Genomic DNA, 19,164 nt, shown 5'->3' on the forward strand with positions numbered 1-19,164 from the left:
TACTCTCAGAAACTGCCCTATGCATTGTTTATATGTTCACTGACTTCTGGTTTGTCTTATGAGGTCAGGGCTCCCTCAAGACAGGGATGACACCTGTTTTGTTCCCATGTGGCATATGGTGGCTGTTCAGTAAAATGTAGAGGGACGGGTGAAGAGACCTGGGTACCATGTGGGGGCACAGGAGTAGTCTGTGGGGAGTTCCCAAAGGTAGCCCCTCAGTGAGACCCCAATAGTGGGCACGTATCTCCCAGTTCAGGCGGTTGGGCTGAGCTCCTGGATGGCTGGTTGGAAGCTGTGATCAGGCATAAGGTCCGGCGTCTACCCAGTCTGTTCCAGTGGCTTCTACACACCTTCCCAGGTCCAAGAGGGCTAGGGACAGCCTGGGCTGATGGGGACTGGATCTGCTCTCCCTTAGTCCCTGCCCTAGGTGACTTTGTGACACAGCCACAGAGCTAACAATGACAACGCCCTCTCCTCTTTAACTCTGCCACTTTAGACTTTAAACACAAGCGTAAAGTGAGAACCTGCACAGCACGCTCACACACTGGTACGCTAGCCAGAGATCAGCAACAGGCCATGTGCCCGTTATAACTCGGTAGCTACGGCAGGCCCAGCTCTGCAATGAAGCTTGGCCTTTCGAGTGGGCCAGTGTGCGCCACGTGGCAGATGTCAAATGGAAAGCAAGGGGATGACGACTACGACAAGATGAGCCCACCTGGATGGACCTGGAAGGGGTGCCTGGTCTGGTCAGCAGGGGCTGCATCCAGGGAGGGGGCTGAGTGGCCAGAAGGCAGACCTGGTGGGGAGATTTGTACAGCGCACCATCCCACACCTTCACGGGCCCCTACCAAGGGCATGTTAGCTCCTCGAGATGAAGTTTGCCCTCTCCCCAGCACCAATAACTAAGGCCCACCGCTGTGATCTCAACCACTTCCCATGTGCACCAAAGAACACAGCAGATTGAAAATGGGGGCCTGCTTTTACCTCTGCTGCTGGGTAAGAAATCTCATCAAGAAGTCTTGCCTCTAGGAAAGCAAGTCTCATCTCCCTGTTGATACTAAATTGACGCTTGTGGTAATGGCAGAAGGTGCCACCTGGGCACTGGTGCTACGAGAGGTGACTGAGGGATGCCTTCCAGCCCCCCCGCCCCACAGTCCCACACAGAAAAGAATGCAGCCTGCATGCAAATCTCTCTCAATTAGACTTGCCCATCCTTGCTGCCAGTAGATTCAGGCGTGTGGATCCCCACCATGATAGCAGGTGAGGAGGCAGCCATGACTTTCCTTTTAGGAGGCTCTGAGGTTTCTTAGATCACACCTGGATGGGAAAGGAATATCATCTCTGCAGGGCTCTGCTCTGGGACTACTCAGCTGTTGACATGGGACAGGCAAGAAGAGAGCTTCAAATCTCAAGACCCCAGGACAAGAGAGGTGGCCTTCACTGGAGAGTGGGGAGACCTTCCAGAGCAGAGGTGGGCACAAGCTGCTCTGTGAAGCAGCCTAAGGAGATGGGGCCACAGCCCAGGAGCCTGGGCTTCCCTAAGATAGCAGAAAGACATGGGTCTACATTGCCTTTGGAGGTCTCAGCTTTATGCAGTGTGTGTTATGACTAGAGTCCCTTGGCTTCGTAGCCCCTGGGAGTGTGCACTCTTGTCTCTGCAGGCATCAGGCTCTGGACTCCCTGGGTCCTCACACCCAACAGAATTGACCCACTCCTCACCTGTGAAATGTGTGCATGTGTGTAGGCGTGGGGCCCTGGGGACCAATCCCAGGGCTTTGCACAGGCTAGGCAAGTGCTTTCATTTGAGAGACGGAGGGCAGAGTTTGGACTTATTTTGGCAGAGGGGCTTTTGGGGCCAATGGGAACTAGACAGACAAGTAGAGGGAACCAGTGCCAGAGGCCTGGCGTGCAGAGATCCATGAAGCCCGGTTCCCTGCGCTGGCTGACCTGCCTGAGGGTGAGGCCTGGCCTTTGGGAGCTCATGCTGGACAATGCTGTCCACATGCTGAGAAGATGGCTGGGTGGCGGGAGCAGCTCCAGGAATAGGGGGCTCTTCGTGCATTATTTTAAAATTAAGTTTTGACTACTATGCACAATGGCCATGACCCTAGCTGACCACACTCAGACCAACAGAAAGTGACATGCTTACCAGTGTCAAGTGTCATAGCCTGACTGTATGAAGGAAACAGCGTGTTTCTGTGGTGGTAGCTGTGGCTTAGCTCCGCACTAATTGTGTTCATGGAGTACTCAGTGTTTTCAATTTGTAAAAAACAAGCTTCTCCAAATACTGAGTTAAAGTTGTTCAGTTAACACAATCCCAGAGAACCTAGACAACAATGAGGACCCTAAGAGAGGCATACATACATCTAATCTACATGGGAAGTGGAAAAAGTCAAGATCTCCTGAGCAAATTGGGAGCGTGGGGACCATGAGGGTTGAAAGGGAGGGGAGAGGAAGGGAGGGAAGCAGAGAAAAATGTATAGCTCAATAAAATCAATCAATAAAAAAAAATTAAAAAATTAAGTTCTGAACTCTGATACCATATGTAAGTATTATCTGGTTAAAAACCAAGAAAGTTAAAAAAAAATACAAGAAGTATTGAACAAGTAATGATCAAAGGAGCGCCAACTTTAGCTGGAAAAGCCGGTGATTCCATAGGTCGCCCGAGCACACGCTGTTCTGTGGACTCATTAAAGCATCGACAGAGACAGCGCACTGACGGATCAAAATCGTATCAGTCAGTCCTGGGGGGCTGGAGGGGTGCAGTGGAGGGTCACGGCCCGTGGTGTGAGTGTGCGGTGTGTCTCACTGGAGGGGTGCAGCGGAGGGTCACAGCCCGCGATCTGAGTGTGCGGTGTGGCTCACTGGCCACAGGACCTGAGCCCTGTGTAGCCGTGAGACCTCAGGATTGGCTTCCCACAGCTGGGGATGGCAGGTCTACGGGGCTGCAGTGAGGAGGCTTAGTTACAACGCAGTGGGCATGAAGCAGGTGTCGTGTGTAGCTACGGCGGTCACAGAAGTGATGTAAACAGGACCTGGCATGTAACTTGCTTCTACTGCTTTGCTGGGATGCCCAGTTCATGGTGGGACACACCTTCTCCATCTTACGCAGCCTTCCAGAGGCTGACACACAAGGGTGGCTCTGCCTGTACTTCCAGTACCAGGCTCCACATGGACGCAACTGACACCAAGTGTGCTTGGTGGCTGTCCGATGCCTGGTTCCTTGGAGTTCAGGGAGGAGTAAGAAGCACTATCGTGTGGCATTGTGACCCACGGGCCTGTGCGAAGGTGTGGCATTCCTTGCAGCTTCTTTGGTGACCAAGCGTTCATGCTTTTCTGTAAGGAAACCCCGTGTTGCACAAAGCTGCTCCACACACCTGGCATGGGAGGACTCTCCTCTGAGGCTGTGCTGTCTGCAGGAGGGAGGAGCTTTCACGTCAGCCAGGAGGCAAGACCACACTTCCGAAGCCACAGCCACACACGGTGAAAGAAGTCAGCACCGAATGTGCCCACCTCATCTGTCACCGTGGTCTCTTCATTCCCACGAGCACTGTGACCCTGGGCAGCCTGCTCTGGAGATGTCTGTCACCAGAGGTCAAAACCACACATCCAATGGGTCACAGCTGGGTAAGGTAGGGGTCACCTGCTAGCACTCCTTTGCCCCCCAGGCTCAGAACCTCTCAGGAGCATAAGAAACCAGCAGCAGGCCATTCTCAGATTTTTGTTTGTTTTTGGTTTCTCAAGATAGGGTTTCTCTGGTGAACAGAACTTGCTCTGTTGACCAGGCTGGCCTCACATCAGAGATCATCATGCCTCTGCTTCCTGAGTGCTGGGATTAAAGGTGTGCACCACCACCACCTGGCCATCTGAGACTATATGGCCTTCTTATCTGTGGGGACACTCAGCACCCTCACCCAGTATACGTCTCAGGCTATGCTTAGTACTGAGCATGGGGCTGTGGGGAGGGCACTTTTACCATTGAACACTTAAAATGAAGTCTAACAAAGTAAGACAATGGCTGTACATTAGTGTTTCAGGTTAGTGCAGGCCCTCTCACAGTGGGCCTGAAGCCCCGTGGCCCGAGCTGCGGTGAAACTGCTATGGAGGACAATCCTCTGCCGCCTGCAGCCCCGAGAACCTGCAGTGCCGGGCGGAGATCGCTACTTAGGGTTTAGTGCACCAACATCTCCTACACATGCCACGACAGCAGGTCCCTCCTGTCACCACCAGCCTCTCAGTGTCAAGTCAGATCTGGCTGGCCTACCATCTACATCCTCCCACTCCCCATGAGAGGGGAGTCAGGGTGAGGCCAGCTCTGGCCTTCCTTAGGTAAGCCTGTGTCTGCTGTGGAGGAGGAGGAGGAGAGAGTTAAGGCGAGGCTTTCACACTAAACGTCAGCCCAAGGATACCAAAACTAGCTTTAATCTGTTCAAGTCACCACAAGTGTAAACTGGTTTCCAGGAGGGATCCAGGGGTCCGAAGCACACTCTGTCCAGCCTTCTAGAAGTTCTCCAACAAGCCCAGGATGCGCTTCTGCTCGGTCTCTCGGAACTCAGGGCTCCGGCCATCCCCAATGTTCTCTGCGTATTCTAGGGAAGAAGGATAGGAGGAGTGAGGCTGGACCATGGATGCCGCCCCGAGCTATGTCTTTCCATACTGCTCCCAAATCTCAGTGAGCAACAAGGAGCCGCTGGGGGCAGCCCTTTGTGGCAGCTGTTGCCGTGAATCCTTGAGGCTCTCTGTCTTACCTTTCCAGGCTCATGTCTTCTCCGAGCACATCTATCCTCAGCCTTCATGAAAGTCATGTGGTACAAACCTACCAGGTACTGCTGTGCTCGAGCATCTGGGTCCCTCCCAGCAGTTCATGCTGCGGCCTCCAGCCTCCGTATAAATGGGATGTGACTCTTATACAAGGGCCCTGGGGAACATGTAAGGTCCCTTTGCTCTGCCACAAGGGGACAGACAACATTTTTGGCCTCTCTCTCAGATGCCAAGGGCAAGTTTTAGTTTTGAACTTCCTAGTCTCCAGAACTTCAAGGGAATAAATTTCTTTCTTTATAATAAAGAATCCTGTCTCAAGCATTTTGTTATAGTAGCACAAACAGGCAGGAGAGGTGCCTGGTATGTAAGTTCTGCTCTGTGCTTTGCAGTGTGGGGACACGATCAGCAGTATGACATCAGGTGAGAACATCCTAGAAATGCAGGATCTCACTCAGATGGTTTAAATAGAAAGTGTGTGTGTGTGTGCGCGCGCACACACACACACGCTAAAATGCTTAGCTAGCTCAGGCAAGGCCCTACATTCCATCCCTAGAACACAAAGAAGAAAAGAAGAAAGATGGGAATTTGCTTTTGCAATGCCTGCTTCCCAAATGGGGTATACATGATGGTTACAGAAGCTGGAGGGGAAGGGAGGCTTGCTGAAGACCTAAGAGACCAGTGGAGGCCTGCTCCAGGCAGCAAGCGGCAGATCCTGCTTGGTCGTCTGTTGGTCAGCAAAGAACTCTGGGGTCGTAACCAGGCCCTACACTCTGCTGTCCCAGTGTGACCATTCTACTGTTTCAATTCTCAATGGACACTCCAAGTCACTTCCTTGGGGAGAGCTCAGCCCAGATGCACAGAACAGAGAAAGCAAGTCTACGTCGAGCCCCTCTCTGTCAAGGCTATGAATGCCCTGTCACATAGCCACCTTAGCAGGTCTCTGAATCAGGCTATGACAGGGCGAGGCAAGGCCGGCTCATAAGCCCTAATCTTGGAATGGTCACACTTACTGGGTGGCAGGTTCTATAAATGTGGTTAATTTAACCCCAGCGACCACAACCACAACCACAGGCAGACTGAAGGGCCAGTCCTGTTCAGAAGCAGCAACCGAGGATTCGAAGGAACGGAGGCAGCTTGCCTAAGTATGGGCTGCGAGGGGAGCTGGAATTCATCCAGAATCAATGTGAGCGGTGAAAAGAAGTAGGGGTGAGTCTGGTCCCCAAAGTGGCATTTGCTGACCCAAGCAACACCCTGCCCTGCCTGCTCCTAACCTCTGGGGAAAACTGCTCCAAGAGCTTCCTGAAGCTGCTCCACAGGGGCAGCCCTGGAGGCACTGCTGTGGCCAAGGCCCTAGTGGCCAGGACTGGCGTGGGGTGGACCGGCTGGGCCCCACTCCTCTCTCAGGTCATAGAGCAGCTCTCAGAAATACATACAAGCCAAGGGGCAGGGACTAGACAGAGTCTCACGGGTACCTGAAAGCAGGTACAAAGACCCAGCACAGGCTGTCTCCTACAGCTGGCAGTTTGCACCCATAGTACAGCTGGGCCCCAGCCTCCATCTTTGTTTCTGGAGTCTTGGTTGGAGCAGATCTTGGTGCTGGCTACTGTTGGTTATTTCAGCTGCTGCAGTGGCTGATAAATATTGAACAGATTCCTCCCAGAGGTCTTGGGAGAGTTCTCTTCTATGTGTGTGAAGAGGAGAGATGCTGGCTGAAGAGAGCACTCTGAGGTAGAAAGAGAGTGACCAAGGACCAGGGGAAGGGAAGGGGAGGAGGGGTGGACTAGAGAGAGGGAGACAGCATCAACTCCCTTCCCTACTTCCACAGCATTTGAAATGCTCTTAGAATACAGGCTTTGATGGAGTTCAAACCCAGGCAGCAGGGCTGAACGCATAAATATTAAAGCAAACTTTAGACAGCAGGTTTACCACACAGACATGGAATACAAGCTGTTCTGTTTACGTGGAGAGGGAGACGGAGGGGGTAGGGAGGGCAGAGCAAAGGCTGTTTTCCAGGCAAGGGCCTGGGCCAGTGCACACAGCTCAGTCAGAGATTCAGGATGAGGATGATGGAGGAGTAGGCAGGCCTGCATCATCCCTGAGACCAAGGCAGGTTCCTCGGGTCCACCGCGCTTGCTTGACAACACTGGCGCTGGTGGCATGCTTCAGCAGAACATTTTGCTGGGCCAGGGGAACTTATTAAGTAAACCTTCTGAGAGAGGCTAGCTTAGCTGGTGGGTAAGATAACCACTCATCACTGTATGGAGGCTCTACTGGTCATGGCTGGTCCTTCAGTCTATGTTGCTGCCAGCTCCAGGCCGAGGATGCAAGGACTCCATGCCATGAACATGCCCTCTCACCTAGATACCCAGCCTCCTAATGGGCACGAGTGATGTGGAACATGGGTGACAACACTGAACCCCAGCAGTCTTGGTGTCCTTATGTGCTCAGGGGATCACCCTGCACTCCAGGGCTTCTGGACGACAAGAGGTAACACATGGCAAAAGCCTGTGTTAAGCCTGGCCTAGTGTCGCGGGTCTGTAAGCACAGCTGCTCAGGAGGCAGGAGGATCACAAGTTCAAGATCTTCCTGGGCTACAGAGGAGACCCTGTCTCAAAAATTAAAACAAGAATAAAGCAAAACAAACTCCTAAAACCAAAACAACCGAATCCAAGAAGTGTGGCTAAGAGCGGGGAGGGGGTCAATGTGGGACTCTTCCTTTGGAGTTTCTGGCCTGTCACAGAGCAGCCTGGAGATCCACTTTGGTACACAGCTTACTCTGTAATGAACAGGCTTTGCTCCGTGCCAGGTATCAAAGATGGAGGCAGGAAGGAGCACAGTGGGGATTGCCCTTCTCAGCTCCTTCAAGGACCTGTGGTCTTCAGGCCTGTCTGCCTGTTTGGGGATGGCTGGACCCGGGAGCGCCGAGTAAGCAGTCTGCAGAAAGCAGGGCTTTAATGAGCCATCAATTATTCCCCTGCTCTTGGCACCCCCAACAGAAAAGGAGGGAGGAAAACCATGAAAAAGGGGACTGAAAACCCTGGGAAAAGTCCCCTGCTGGGCTTGCCTCATCAGCGGTTTCCTGAGACCTCAAGGGATACATCAGCTGTCATCCTGCCAGCAAAACTTAGGAAATATGTAGGCCATAAAATCAAAGAAAAAAGCTCTCATCTAATTAGTACGTTAAAAAAAAAGGAAGCAACCCAAACTGAAAAACAAAATTAAAATCAAAGCAGACAGAGTGATGAGCTGGTCTCCTTTATGAGGCTTTGTTTCTTCACTCATTTTGATGGTGAGGCAGGGGAGAGGCAGGGATGGAAGGGAGAGCAGGGCAGGCTTCATGGGGTGGCCTGCACACAGTCAGCCCAAGTCACTAAAGTGTTCCTCTGGTTTCAGCACTGACCTCACACTGCCAAGTGACTAGCCCTGCAGGTCCTGCTGTACCCTGTCTGGGGTTCATATATGCGGCACAGGGAACAGGGATAGGCTTCCCCGGCCTGTGAGAGGCAGAGCAGGCCTGCAGGATGGGACTGAGACCCTTTTATTGCAATGGTCAGCACCATGCTGCAGGCTTCCTCAATCAAATACTGGTGTCCAGTTCTCGGCCTGTAACTGTCTCCTGAACACTAATGGCTTCAAATGCCCAAACCATCTTGTGAGCTCTAGTGAGATGTCTACTGACTGTTGGCAAACAAGATGACACAGTTACTACGTGTACCCCAAACTCACTATGTATCCAAAGAATTAATAACCTGCCAAAAACCACTGCCCCACCTGCTGGAATCTAGGCCGCCGGAGCCTGACCACTCTCTGGCCCGTTCCTCTCCTGGGATGTCCTTGGATGTCTGCTGCACTAACCCCTAACAGAGGAGGCTTCAATAAGCAGTGCTGAGAACACTGTTATGAGCCCCGCGGCTCAGGAGGGAGGAGACACGGTGAACAGGCAGGACAGTGCCTTACATCATGGAGCTTCCATTTTAACACACGAGACAGAGCAAATGAGTAAACAAACACATAAATAAAAACAATGACTGACTTGATAAAGGGCTTGGAAGGAAATACAGACGGAGAGGAGGGGACAGAGTCAAGACAGTCTGGAGGCAGAATGGGCGGGACTCCCTGCAGTACGGGCTGTGGCACAGGCTGAGAGAGGTGGACATGAAAGGAGGGTGTGGGGTGTGGTCAGAGGTGGGGGGGGGAGAAGGAAGTCACAGCAGGGAGCAGCTGTGCAGGTTTCTCCCCTGCCCAGACCCTCAGCGAATACACTGTCAGCACCTAGGGTGAGCCAGGACAGACGGAAGTAGAGGCGGGCTCGAACAGGATATTTTGAATGACCTGAGGTATCTATAACAGTCCAGAAAGGAAAACATCCACCTACTACGTTTCAAGCCCCCACCAACACTTTTTCCTTCTGGGAAGCTCACTGTTTTGACTAGAGGGATGGAGGTGCAGAGAGAAGCCTGAAAGCAAGACAGCGGAGCTGAGGGTAATCAAAAGCTCTAATTGCACACGTGGGCGTTGGCAGTAAATGCCATTTAAAGGCTGGAGGTGCAGTCATCACAGCCCCCCTCGGAGGCTGGCTGACACTAGTCCAATTCACGGGGCTCTGATGCTGAAGGGAACACCAGGGTCTACTTCTAACCCCTCCTCTTTGGAGAAAAGAGCAGATGCCAGGCCTTGCAACTGTTCATCAGCAGAATGGATACAATAGGTACCATGCCCACAGTGTGGCACGGCTGTGCCAAGCATATGGCTTCCAGTCCCGTGCTTTCCTTCACACTGTCCCAGCCCCACACACCAGCTTCATGCCACTTCTCTTGTGAGGCTTCCCACAGGCCTTCAGCTGAGCCTCATTGGTGGCGATGACGAACGTAGTTAACTAATGTTTTGTGACCATCATTTATTGAGCTTATTGAGACTCAAAAAGCTCCCATCAACCACCACAGTCACCTCCTTCAACCCCATGGTGCATAGAGTCTGAGTCAGAAGGCAGACCTGGAACTGGTCCCACAGCCTCTCCCCTTCTCTATGTGGACCTGCAGGGGGGCTAAGAGCAACTGAAAGGCAAAGCCTCCAAGTCGATGTAGCCCAATTCCCTACCCTAGCAGTGGGCAGATCAAGGTCCAGAGAGCAAAGTGGCTGCCTGTGCTTTACCAACCCACCAGGACCCGACTGTGGAGTTACTGTACTGACCACCTAAGCCCACCATGCTCGGGTAGTGCATAGGTGGCCCATGGTGCTGCTGCAGCCTGCGCTCAGTATAGACAGCCCTGCCTGTGACTGAGGTGGGTGACCACAGGCTTCTCCAGAGCTACTCTAGCCTGGTCAGGTCCAGACCTAGACCCACAGGCACTTGGGAGATGTTACAGAAAATGGGGGAAGGAGGTATGTTCACCCTGAGTGCTCACTAAAAAGCCAGCAGCCCCTCGCTCGATCTTCCCACGTCCTTCAGTGTGAGCAAAGGAAAGGGATGATGCTGCATGGGGAGAGGCAAGCCTTGCTAGGATGCCGTCTCAGAGCCACAGGCTGCATAGCTCCAGCTGCTTCTTGTCACGTCCTTGTTTTTTGTCCTACTATGCAGTTAAGTTTTCTGCTTTGCTTTGGCTTTAGTGTGGGTGGTCATGTCTGTGTGCATGCAGGTTTGTGTGTGAGTGCATGCAGAGGACAGAGATTGAAGCTGGGTGCCCTCTCGGTGAACCTGAACTGACTGATTCAGCTAGACCGGCTGGCCAGCCAGCTCCAGGGATCCTTCTGCCAGCACCTCCCAGTGTGTGCCAGGCCTTGTGCATGGGTGGTGGGGATCTGAACCCAAGACCTCACGTTATGTGTGGCAAGCCCTTTGTTGCTGAGCCACCTCCCCACCCTAGGTGTTTAAAAGTAGATGGTCCCGAGCCCTAGTGCTTCTTATCTGTGTTTACGGTGTGGAGCTGGAAGCAGACAGAGACAGCAACAGGTTAATCGTCTGTGCTCGTCACAGATGACCTATCACGGTGCAGTGGAGAAGAGCTTGCCACTTTCAGTCCAGAATATCTGGGGCACGGCTTTTCCAGGGACATTGATAGGGTCTGGCAAGCTCAAATAGCCCCCAGAGATGTGACCCAGCAGCACCCAACTCACCCTTGATGATGTGCCTGACAATCTTGATGGAGCTGCCACGCATATTCAGGATCTGGTGAACCCGCTGGCGAATCTAATAAGGAAGGCAAAGAATGGGATGGGGAAGAAATCACCAGGGTACAGTGCCATCCTCACCCCACCCGAAGCAGAGGACCCATAGGCAAAGGGACTACAGAGAGTGATGAGCCCCCTACCTGGGGCACGTTGGCATTGCAGATCTCGGCCATGATGTAGCAGATGTGCTGGAGAATGAAGAGCCCGGCATCCAGGCGCCGCAGGTAGAACTCGCCCTCCATGTCATTGTCTATGATCTCCCCACGCCGCACCATGTCCTGAAAACAAGCAAGCACGGGGTCAAAGCCGGATGGTGCTTGGTCAGGCAAAGGATGAGCCTCCAGTCTGGTCACACCACACAGAAGGAAAAGCCCTTGTCTCCACCCGCCCTTCTCCTTCTGTCCTGAAGCATCCTTCTGGTATTCCTCATTCCACGTGGACTATGGAGGCCACAACAGGCAAGTTCAAAGATCACTTTCCTTTCTGATGACTTGAGGCAAAAATGATCTCATCCACCTGCATATTCTATCCCAGAAAAGCTGAAGGGGCATAGCCTAAGCTAGTATCAGCTTTTTTCTTTTTTAAAATCTAGTTCATGATTATTATTTTTGTTTGTTTGAGATAGGGTCTCTCTGTATCCTGGATCTTGCTATGTGGACCAGGCTGGCCTTGAACTCACAGCATTCCATCTGCCTCTGCCTCCCAAGTCCCAGGATTAAAGGTGTGCTTGCTACACAAGCATGAAAACCTGAGCTCAGGTCTCTAGTACCCAAGGAAAAAGCTAGCAAATGCATGTGCGCTTATAACCCACAGTGCTGGGGTGTGGAGGTGCAGACTCAGGACCAGGGCTGGGGTGTGGAGGTGCAGACTCAGGACCAGGGCTGGGGTGTGGAGGTGCAGGCACAGGACCAGGGCTGGGGTGTGGAGGTGCAGACTCAGGACCAGGGCTGGGGTGTGGAGGTGCAGACTCAGGACCAGGTCTGGGGTGTGGAGGTGCAGACTCAGGACCAGGGCTGGGGTATGGAGGTGCAGGCACAGGATCCCTGGAGCCCACTAATCAGCCAGTCTGATCAGTGAGCTCCAGTTTCAAAAAGAGACTCTGTCTCAGAAAAAAAAGTAGTGATTATAGCAGATGTGTTGACCTCTGACCCTTGTACATGTATACACACATGCATTTGCACCATATACTCACACACACAAAGGACACACCATACTTGCACAAGGGTATGGGACACAGTGACCATGTAACATGAAAGGAACGGTGGTTCTCTTCTCACACAACCATCATTTCTCTGTAAAATCCTCTGGTTTACCTCCACCCTACTCCTCCCTGCCCTTCCCTGCAGCTTCGCTGCCTGCATCCTTGATCTCAAGAAAGGAACTGCCTCAGTGGATCCACACTTTCCTTTTCTTGCTGGGTCTTCAGATGTAACTGCTCTGTAAGACAAAGCTTCCTCCATTCTGAATCACAAGAACCTAGTCCCTTTCTCCCCACCCTGCCTCAGTCCACATGCTCCCATTGTTTCCCAGAGTTTCTTACAAGTCCATCACCCTCTACACCTCCTAACTGACAACAGGCTCTCTCCCAGACCTGCCTGACTGTACCTCTCTCCCTCTGCAGCTAGTTCTTATTTTAAAAAACGAATCCCCAACAAAGAGGCTTCCAGAGACACCAGGCACAAACCATTCCGTTGCTATCAGGAGCTTTTACCCATCACTCACGTGACCAACACTGCAGCACGTCTAGAATATCACCCTACTCACCATCTGAGGAAAAGCAGCACGGACCGCTGGGAGAATTCTCACCCCCAGCTTGTCTCACGTTTCCCAACATGGACCTAAGTGTCTCTCAAGCCTACACTGTTTTAAAGTAACCTTTCTCAAAAAGCCTTCCTGATTGTTTAAGGTTGGCACCTGAGCTCCCGAGACGACAAGACCCCTCCCTGTACACCTCTGCCACAGACTGTGTCATCATCCGTGTAGGCAGTGGATGCCAGGTGGACTATGACTCTGGAAGGGGGTGGTGTCCACGAGGACTACAGTAAAGGGCTTTGCTGCTGTGAGCCTGAGAGCGGAGAACACAGGACACATGGAGTGAGCTTGACTTGTGGACCGGTCTAAGACAGCAAGTGCGGGGGCCATATCTGTGACGACAATGACCCATTTCCTAATTCCATGGCTATTTTTATGGCTATGGTTCTTTCTGACAACACAGGCTCTTGTCACTGACAGAGCCCAGGGGACTGTGGAATGGAAAGGCTCAGCAGAGGGCCGTCAATCTCCAGCAGGAGCTCTTCAGAGACCACTTAGTTGCAGATAATGCACTTCTTTATTTACCCGGGGGGCCAGCCTGCAGCAACACAAGGCTACTTTTCATCTCGCCCCTAAAGGCCTGTCTACAAGGCACAGAGGGCTGCAGGCTGGAGACCCACTCTGTCTAGGCGTCACCACCGCTAATCCTAGGCCTCATTTAGTAGCCAATTCCTTGGCAATCTGGCAATTGTTAATGTTCACCTGGTAGTCAGAACACCACAAAGTCACAGTATAGAAAGAGCCTCATTCTCTTCTCACTTGGATCCTAACTTCCTGCTCTGGGGTTGGGGAGCACAGGAAGGAAATCAACTCCCTGTTTCCACTCACAAAAGCATTTAGTGCCCATATCATTCATTTCTACACGGCCATACAGTTTAAAGTCTTATTACACACACATGTCCTTATGAGTGACATTAAAGGGGAGAAGAAAGGGATTATTAATCCCACTGTACAAATCAGAAACCAAGGCACACGGAGGTGAAACTGCTCATTATTACATAATTGCCCGTTAACAGAATACAGCCTCTCTGAGGATGGGACCCTGTTCTGATTCACCTCTGTGTGGAAATGATAACAGTAGAATTCAGAACCTGGCCTTACTAGGTGTCTAGTAGCAAGACTATTACCCTAAGGCAGGGAAAAAAAGAAAGGAGAATCAAAAGTTAAGAGGGAAAAGTTAAAGGGAGGGAAGGAGGCTTCTGGAGGGACCGGAATCTCTGCATTCATCCACCCCACACTTAACTGCGCCAGGCACTGTGTGCTGAGCTGGGATCACAGAAGGAGAACGACAGTACACACTTCTTTCTTTTTTCCCCTTTGGTTTTCTGAGACAGAGATTCTTTGTGTAGCCCTGGCTGTACTGGAACTCACTCTGTAAACCAGGTTGGCCTCGAACTCAGAGATCCATCTGCCTCTACCTCCCTAGTGCTGGGATTCAAGGTGTGTGCCACCATCGCCCAACAATACTATACATTTCTGAGGCATTTACAGTGTAAGGAGCTTAACACACAGGAGCAAAGCATCTCTGAAGACAGCATGATACAGGACACGAGCCCTGCATGAATCCTGTGGGAACCCAGAAGCTAGACAAGGCCTAGGGAGCAGAGCCAGGCAGGGCCTCTGAGCTGGGATCTGATTGAATCTCATAGGACATTCTAGATACACAACAAAAATATGGCTCTCTATGGTCTACATAATAAATTTTTTTTCTCAAAAACAAACAGAACACTACAAAACAGACAGACAGAAATGATGGTGAAGAGGAGTCCGCCTGCTGGCCTGGAGAGCGCAGTGGTGGCATGTCATATAAGGATATGACGGTGGGAAGGACCAGGGGACTGGCTCCTGCTGATGAGCTCCCAACCATTTGCAGCTCACTTAGTTCTGATAGATTACTATGTGGTAGGAACACAGAAGGCAGTATGAACAATGACCACCCACCCACTGAAGGGAGCCGCTGAGCCCCTGCAGGTGGCCTCTGGTGTCAGGCACAGTCACTCCTTACTTCCCAGGGTAGGAGACACACTGGCTCAAGCAGGGCCACCTCCCAAGGCCAGGCTGGCAGTATTGGGACGCAGACCTGCAACTGTGCTCTCCACACAGGCGCTGACTTCAGAATAACAAACAAAGATGATAAAGAGTACAGGGCTCCGGAAGGAGGCCGGGCCATCTGCTTGTGTTCTTCTCAGTGGCCCAGTGTCCCAACAGCGCTTCCTGCTACAACTGCCCCTATAGCCTGACCTTCCAACTGAACAGGACACTGTGCTGCGGGCTTCTCCATGTTGCTTTCTAGAAAGCACAGACCCACGAAAGCAACACCAAGCTCTGTCTGCTCCTCTTCCCCTTTCCTTGGAGCATCCCCAACAACAGTCCATCAATGTTCAATTTCAAACATACAGCTTTTCAGACTGGAAAGTGGAATTTTCAAATGCAGATCTCAGAGAAGATAATAGCTCATCCCCAAGAAAGGCATGCCCATTGCCACACTGACTGCGCAGAGCTGAAACTGAGGCTGGCTTCTGAAGGTCATGAGGCCACCCTGGCAGCTTCGGGAGTGCCTAGAAAGTGGTGTGCAGTGAGACTGATCTATCAGGATGGTACCTTATGTAGCCCATTATAATACTGGGCTGTGGGTTTGGGGACACAGAACACACACGTCTTCCCTGCTTAGGGGACGCAAAAGCAGCAGGAGTTTATGTCATGCCGCACAGGGAGCGAAAGGGACTGCTGTCAGCTGCAGCAGTGCTCCCTAAGCAAAGCCTTCCTTGCTGTACAAGCCGTTGGGTACAAGTAGCAGGTGTTGCCTTCAAATTCCAAATGGAAAATCCGAGACATGTCATGTGACTATCGCGGCCCTCCATTGGGAGACAGTGTAGCAGGCTTTCCTGGTCTTTTCACTTTCACCTAAGTGGCACAGTTTCCTGAGTGCCAGGCACTGGATGAGTCACGTTTCCTCCTCTGAACCCCAAGAGGTAAGAAGACTATATCCACATCCCACTGGAACCTCTGGTCTCCCCAGGACACAGAGCGTGACTGAGCGAGTGGTGGAGCCCGGCAGAGAGGCGCACAAACTGCCTCCGAACCTGTGTTTCCTTTCATAACTCAAAGAGCAGAAAGTCTTAGCAGGGACCTGCCCCAGCATCAGGGCACTGTGTTTAAGTTATGTGGGAACTAACGTACATCAGGAGCATTAAACACAGGGCTTCTTGGCCTGTCTTTCTCCCAGTAAAGAAACTTACTTTATGAGAGGAGGGCAGGGGGGCAGGGATGCACTCCAGCTGGAGAGTGTGTGCCTCCCACCTCATGCTCATGAACCCTGGGTTTGATCCTCAGCAACCCCACTGGGCTGGCATACACTTGTAATCCCAACACTTGGGAGGTGCAGGCAGGGGACCAGAAACTGAGGACCGTCTTTGGCCACACAGCAGACTTTCATGCTTGCCTGGCAGTCACGGGACCCTGTGAAAGCATGGTGGGTGTGAGGGGTGTGTGGGGAAAATACAGCTAGACTAGAAAATTCCATATGCAATCTGAGACAGTGAGAAGACACTCTGCTAGGTTTTGTTTTGTTCATTCCGTGCGAGAGGGCTGGGATAAAATTTTAGATGGTAATTGAGTGAATGGTGTATTATAAGTGGAACAGATTGCAGTTCCCAGCAGCATACGCCTGTCGGAGGGTTGCTAAAATAAACAGATTCATCGCCAAAGACACCACGGAGGTGGAATGTGGAGCGTCAAGGTGCTATTACTGCAGGCTGGTGTGTTCTCCCTTTCAGCTGCAGCTCCACTTTAAATGTTAATCTGTCTTTGGAAGCACAACTGAACCATCAGCCTCCCACGTGCTTCTCTCTGGTCACAAGCCCTCGAAGTGCTCTGAGGATGTCATTTCTAAGTTGCCCCTGACAGGCAGTGAGCTGTCCCTGGCTGACGGAAGAGGACAGGTCATCAAAAGGGTGCTGTGAAGCCAATACAGCGCCCTCTGAGCCCCAACATGCAGCCCCAACTGGAAGTGCCTGTTCTTTAGGCACAGGCAAGGGCACCGCATCACCTAGTGATGCCAGCTTCTTCTCCAAGCCCAAGGCAAGCTTGGAAATGTAAGTGGTAAACAGAGAGAGGTGCAAATGCTCCCAAACAAGCCCTTCCACCAAAAGCTTCTAAAATAGGGCACACAGCTGGAGAAGTAGCCTAGAAGCTGTGTCTTCTCAGCTGGGGAACGCTGAGCCTGGGAAATAGTCTAGAAGTGTGTATGTGTGTGTGTGTGTGTGTGTGTGTTTGCGCGTGTACACACATGCACAGCCAATGGATGGCAGCTCCAGAAGAATCCAAGACTCTCAGGCCTGAGCCCTGCTCATAAGGAAGAGGCCGACAACACACAGCACACTTGCACAGCCAGGTTCCCACAAGCAGCCTTGCTCATCCTACAACACAGGGCACTTTCCACTCTGTGTGTGGCAGAGCTGGTGCTTAATCTGGGTTATATCAGGCTCCCCAGTACCATGGTGTCTTCTTTTTCCTAAAAACAAACTAATAAACAAAACTTCAAGCATCCCACTGCTCCCTGACAATGGAGAACAAGCCAACCAGTATTGAGAAGCAGGGTATTCACCACAGCAGGTGCTATCAGAAATCAATGATTCTACCGGGGAGAAAGTATGAGCAAATCCAACTAGTGAAGACTCCATTGGTTTAGAGAAAGACTGACCAGCATGTAGGTCAGAACCACTTGTGGCAACAGTTCTGACAAACAGCCTCCTCTCTTAAACCAAGGACTATTTTTGCTTAGGTCCCATAGCACCTAAGAGATCAGTGCTCTCACATGCATGCTCTCACCAATGAGTGTACCTCAGTGGTGAGTTCAAGGGAGGCACTGTGATCCCTAGGTGGAAGGCAGGTCACTAATTTCCACCCTGAGGCTGTTGCGCAGGTGTGCTTAGGCACCAAGGAGAAGCTCCAGGCATTCCCAGGGATGAGTTTTTCTCTAAGAACTGTGAGAGAATATTGCTGCAGCTACCTGGTATGTGACAGGCACTGCACACACATCTAATGACTGTGTGCACACCCATGCACTGAAGGCTGCTGAAGGACTCGTCAGCTGCAGCAGAGGAGGGTGCGGAAGACGCAGAGCAGAGAAGCATTCTAGGCAGACAAAACACATGGGCAAATGTCTAGCAGATGTTTGTTTTAGTCTTAGAGTTGAGATTCTTCTGCCTCAGTCTCCCGCATGCTGGGATTTTGATGCACACCATCAAAGTCTGCCTGGCTCTTGCAGACTTGAGGAAGCACAAGTTCAGGGAGGTACAAGTGGCTTCTTCATGTAGTGATGGATGAGGGAATGTGGCAGGGTGTGGTTTAGATTCACCTACAAGTAGATGGTATTGCAACGCTGGTTCACGTGTGTGTGTTTGGAGGAATGGTCTAAGTGAACATCCATCCACTCAGACATTTTCTGGGAAAGGATGAGAGAGAACCACAGGGCACACTCCCAGACTAGGGAGGTAAGTTAGGTGGGTAATGTGTGAAAGCAAAAGGAAGCGATGACGGTCACCTGCAATGAAGCCCTTGGCAGTGAGAAGGGAGATGGAGGATGCTACTGCAGGGAGAGCCTGCCTGAAGAATGTGTGGCAAGAATAAGTAGATGGCTTCTAGGTCTAATGTATTACATTGGCCGTAGAGTGTTCCCAGTTTAGGGAACCTAGGGTCTAGGTTTGACTTCAAGAGTCAGAAGAGCCTATGGGTGACACCCAGGTAAGGCTGGCTGTGAGCCTGCAGGTGTGGGAGGTCCTGGTATAACCTTGATCCTAGCAAACCCTACAACAGGCCTGGGAGGCAGCAGGGAGGTGAGGTATTAGCTTCACTGAGTAAGGATCCAGGGTCAGAAAAGCAAAACAGTGCTCACAGCCACACTGTAAGGAAAGTGGGAGAGGTATGGATCCAAAACTCAGATCCACAGACTTCTCTTCTGGTGACTGATTGGCACTGAGTGGCAGAGAAGCAGGAGACATCAAAGGGGCCCGGGCCTGAAATTGTGGGCATCAATAGAGGGGGTAGGAGAGAGGAAAGCTACTATGATGCTCTCCCCTCTCCCACTGGCTCCCACTGGCAAGTTTACTGGCTGAGAGCGTCTGTGTGACACTGGTTTAAAGACGAGCTGAGAGGATGCTCAGCAGGATGTGCTCTCCTGTTTAAAGAAGCTTCCAGCACAGTTAGCAGAACAGGGGCAGTCGGGCTCTCACTGTCTGCATCATCACTTGGAGCTCAGGGTCACACACCCCACACATTCACCCCACCCCACGCTGTTCATCCATGTCTTCAAGTGAGTTCTGGACGCTGAAGAAACAGTTGGTCTGCTTAAGATATCAAATCCTGTGGATACTGTTTCATTACAGAGTCCATCTTTTTCTTTGCAGGATAAAGCCTGGAATG

The 19,164-nt window shown here is 51.6% G+C and overlaps 1 protein-coding gene across 1 annotated transcript in view; it reads right to left on the bottom strand.

Annotated features, from left to right (window-relative positions):
• Positions 1 to 4,406: 4,406 nt before the first annotated feature.
• Positions 4,407 to 19,164, bottom strand: part of Ctnnbl1 (catenin beta like 1) — a 167,977-nt gene continuing 153,219 nt past the window's right edge. Inside the window, exons 14-16 of the mRNA XM_085697114.2 lie at positions 11,070 to 11,207; positions 10,876 to 10,948; positions 4,407 to 4,589 (exon numbers count right to left, since the gene is read on the bottom strand). Of these exons, the coding sequence (XP_085553240.1) occupies positions 4,501 to 4,589; positions 10,876 to 10,948; positions 11,070 to 11,207 (300 nt within the window). The 3' untranslated portion in view covers positions 4,407 to 4,500. The remainder of the gene's footprint in view (positions 4,590 to 10,875; positions 10,949 to 11,069; positions 11,208 to 19,164) is intronic.

The sequence above is a fragment of the Myodes glareolus genome, chromosome 10 (genome assembly GCF_982192425.1).
Source record: "Myodes glareolus chromosome 10, mMyoGla1.1, whole genome shotgun sequence".
NCBI classification, from domain to species: domain Eukaryota; kingdom Metazoa; phylum Chordata; class Mammalia; order Rodentia; family Cricetidae; genus Myodes; species Myodes glareolus.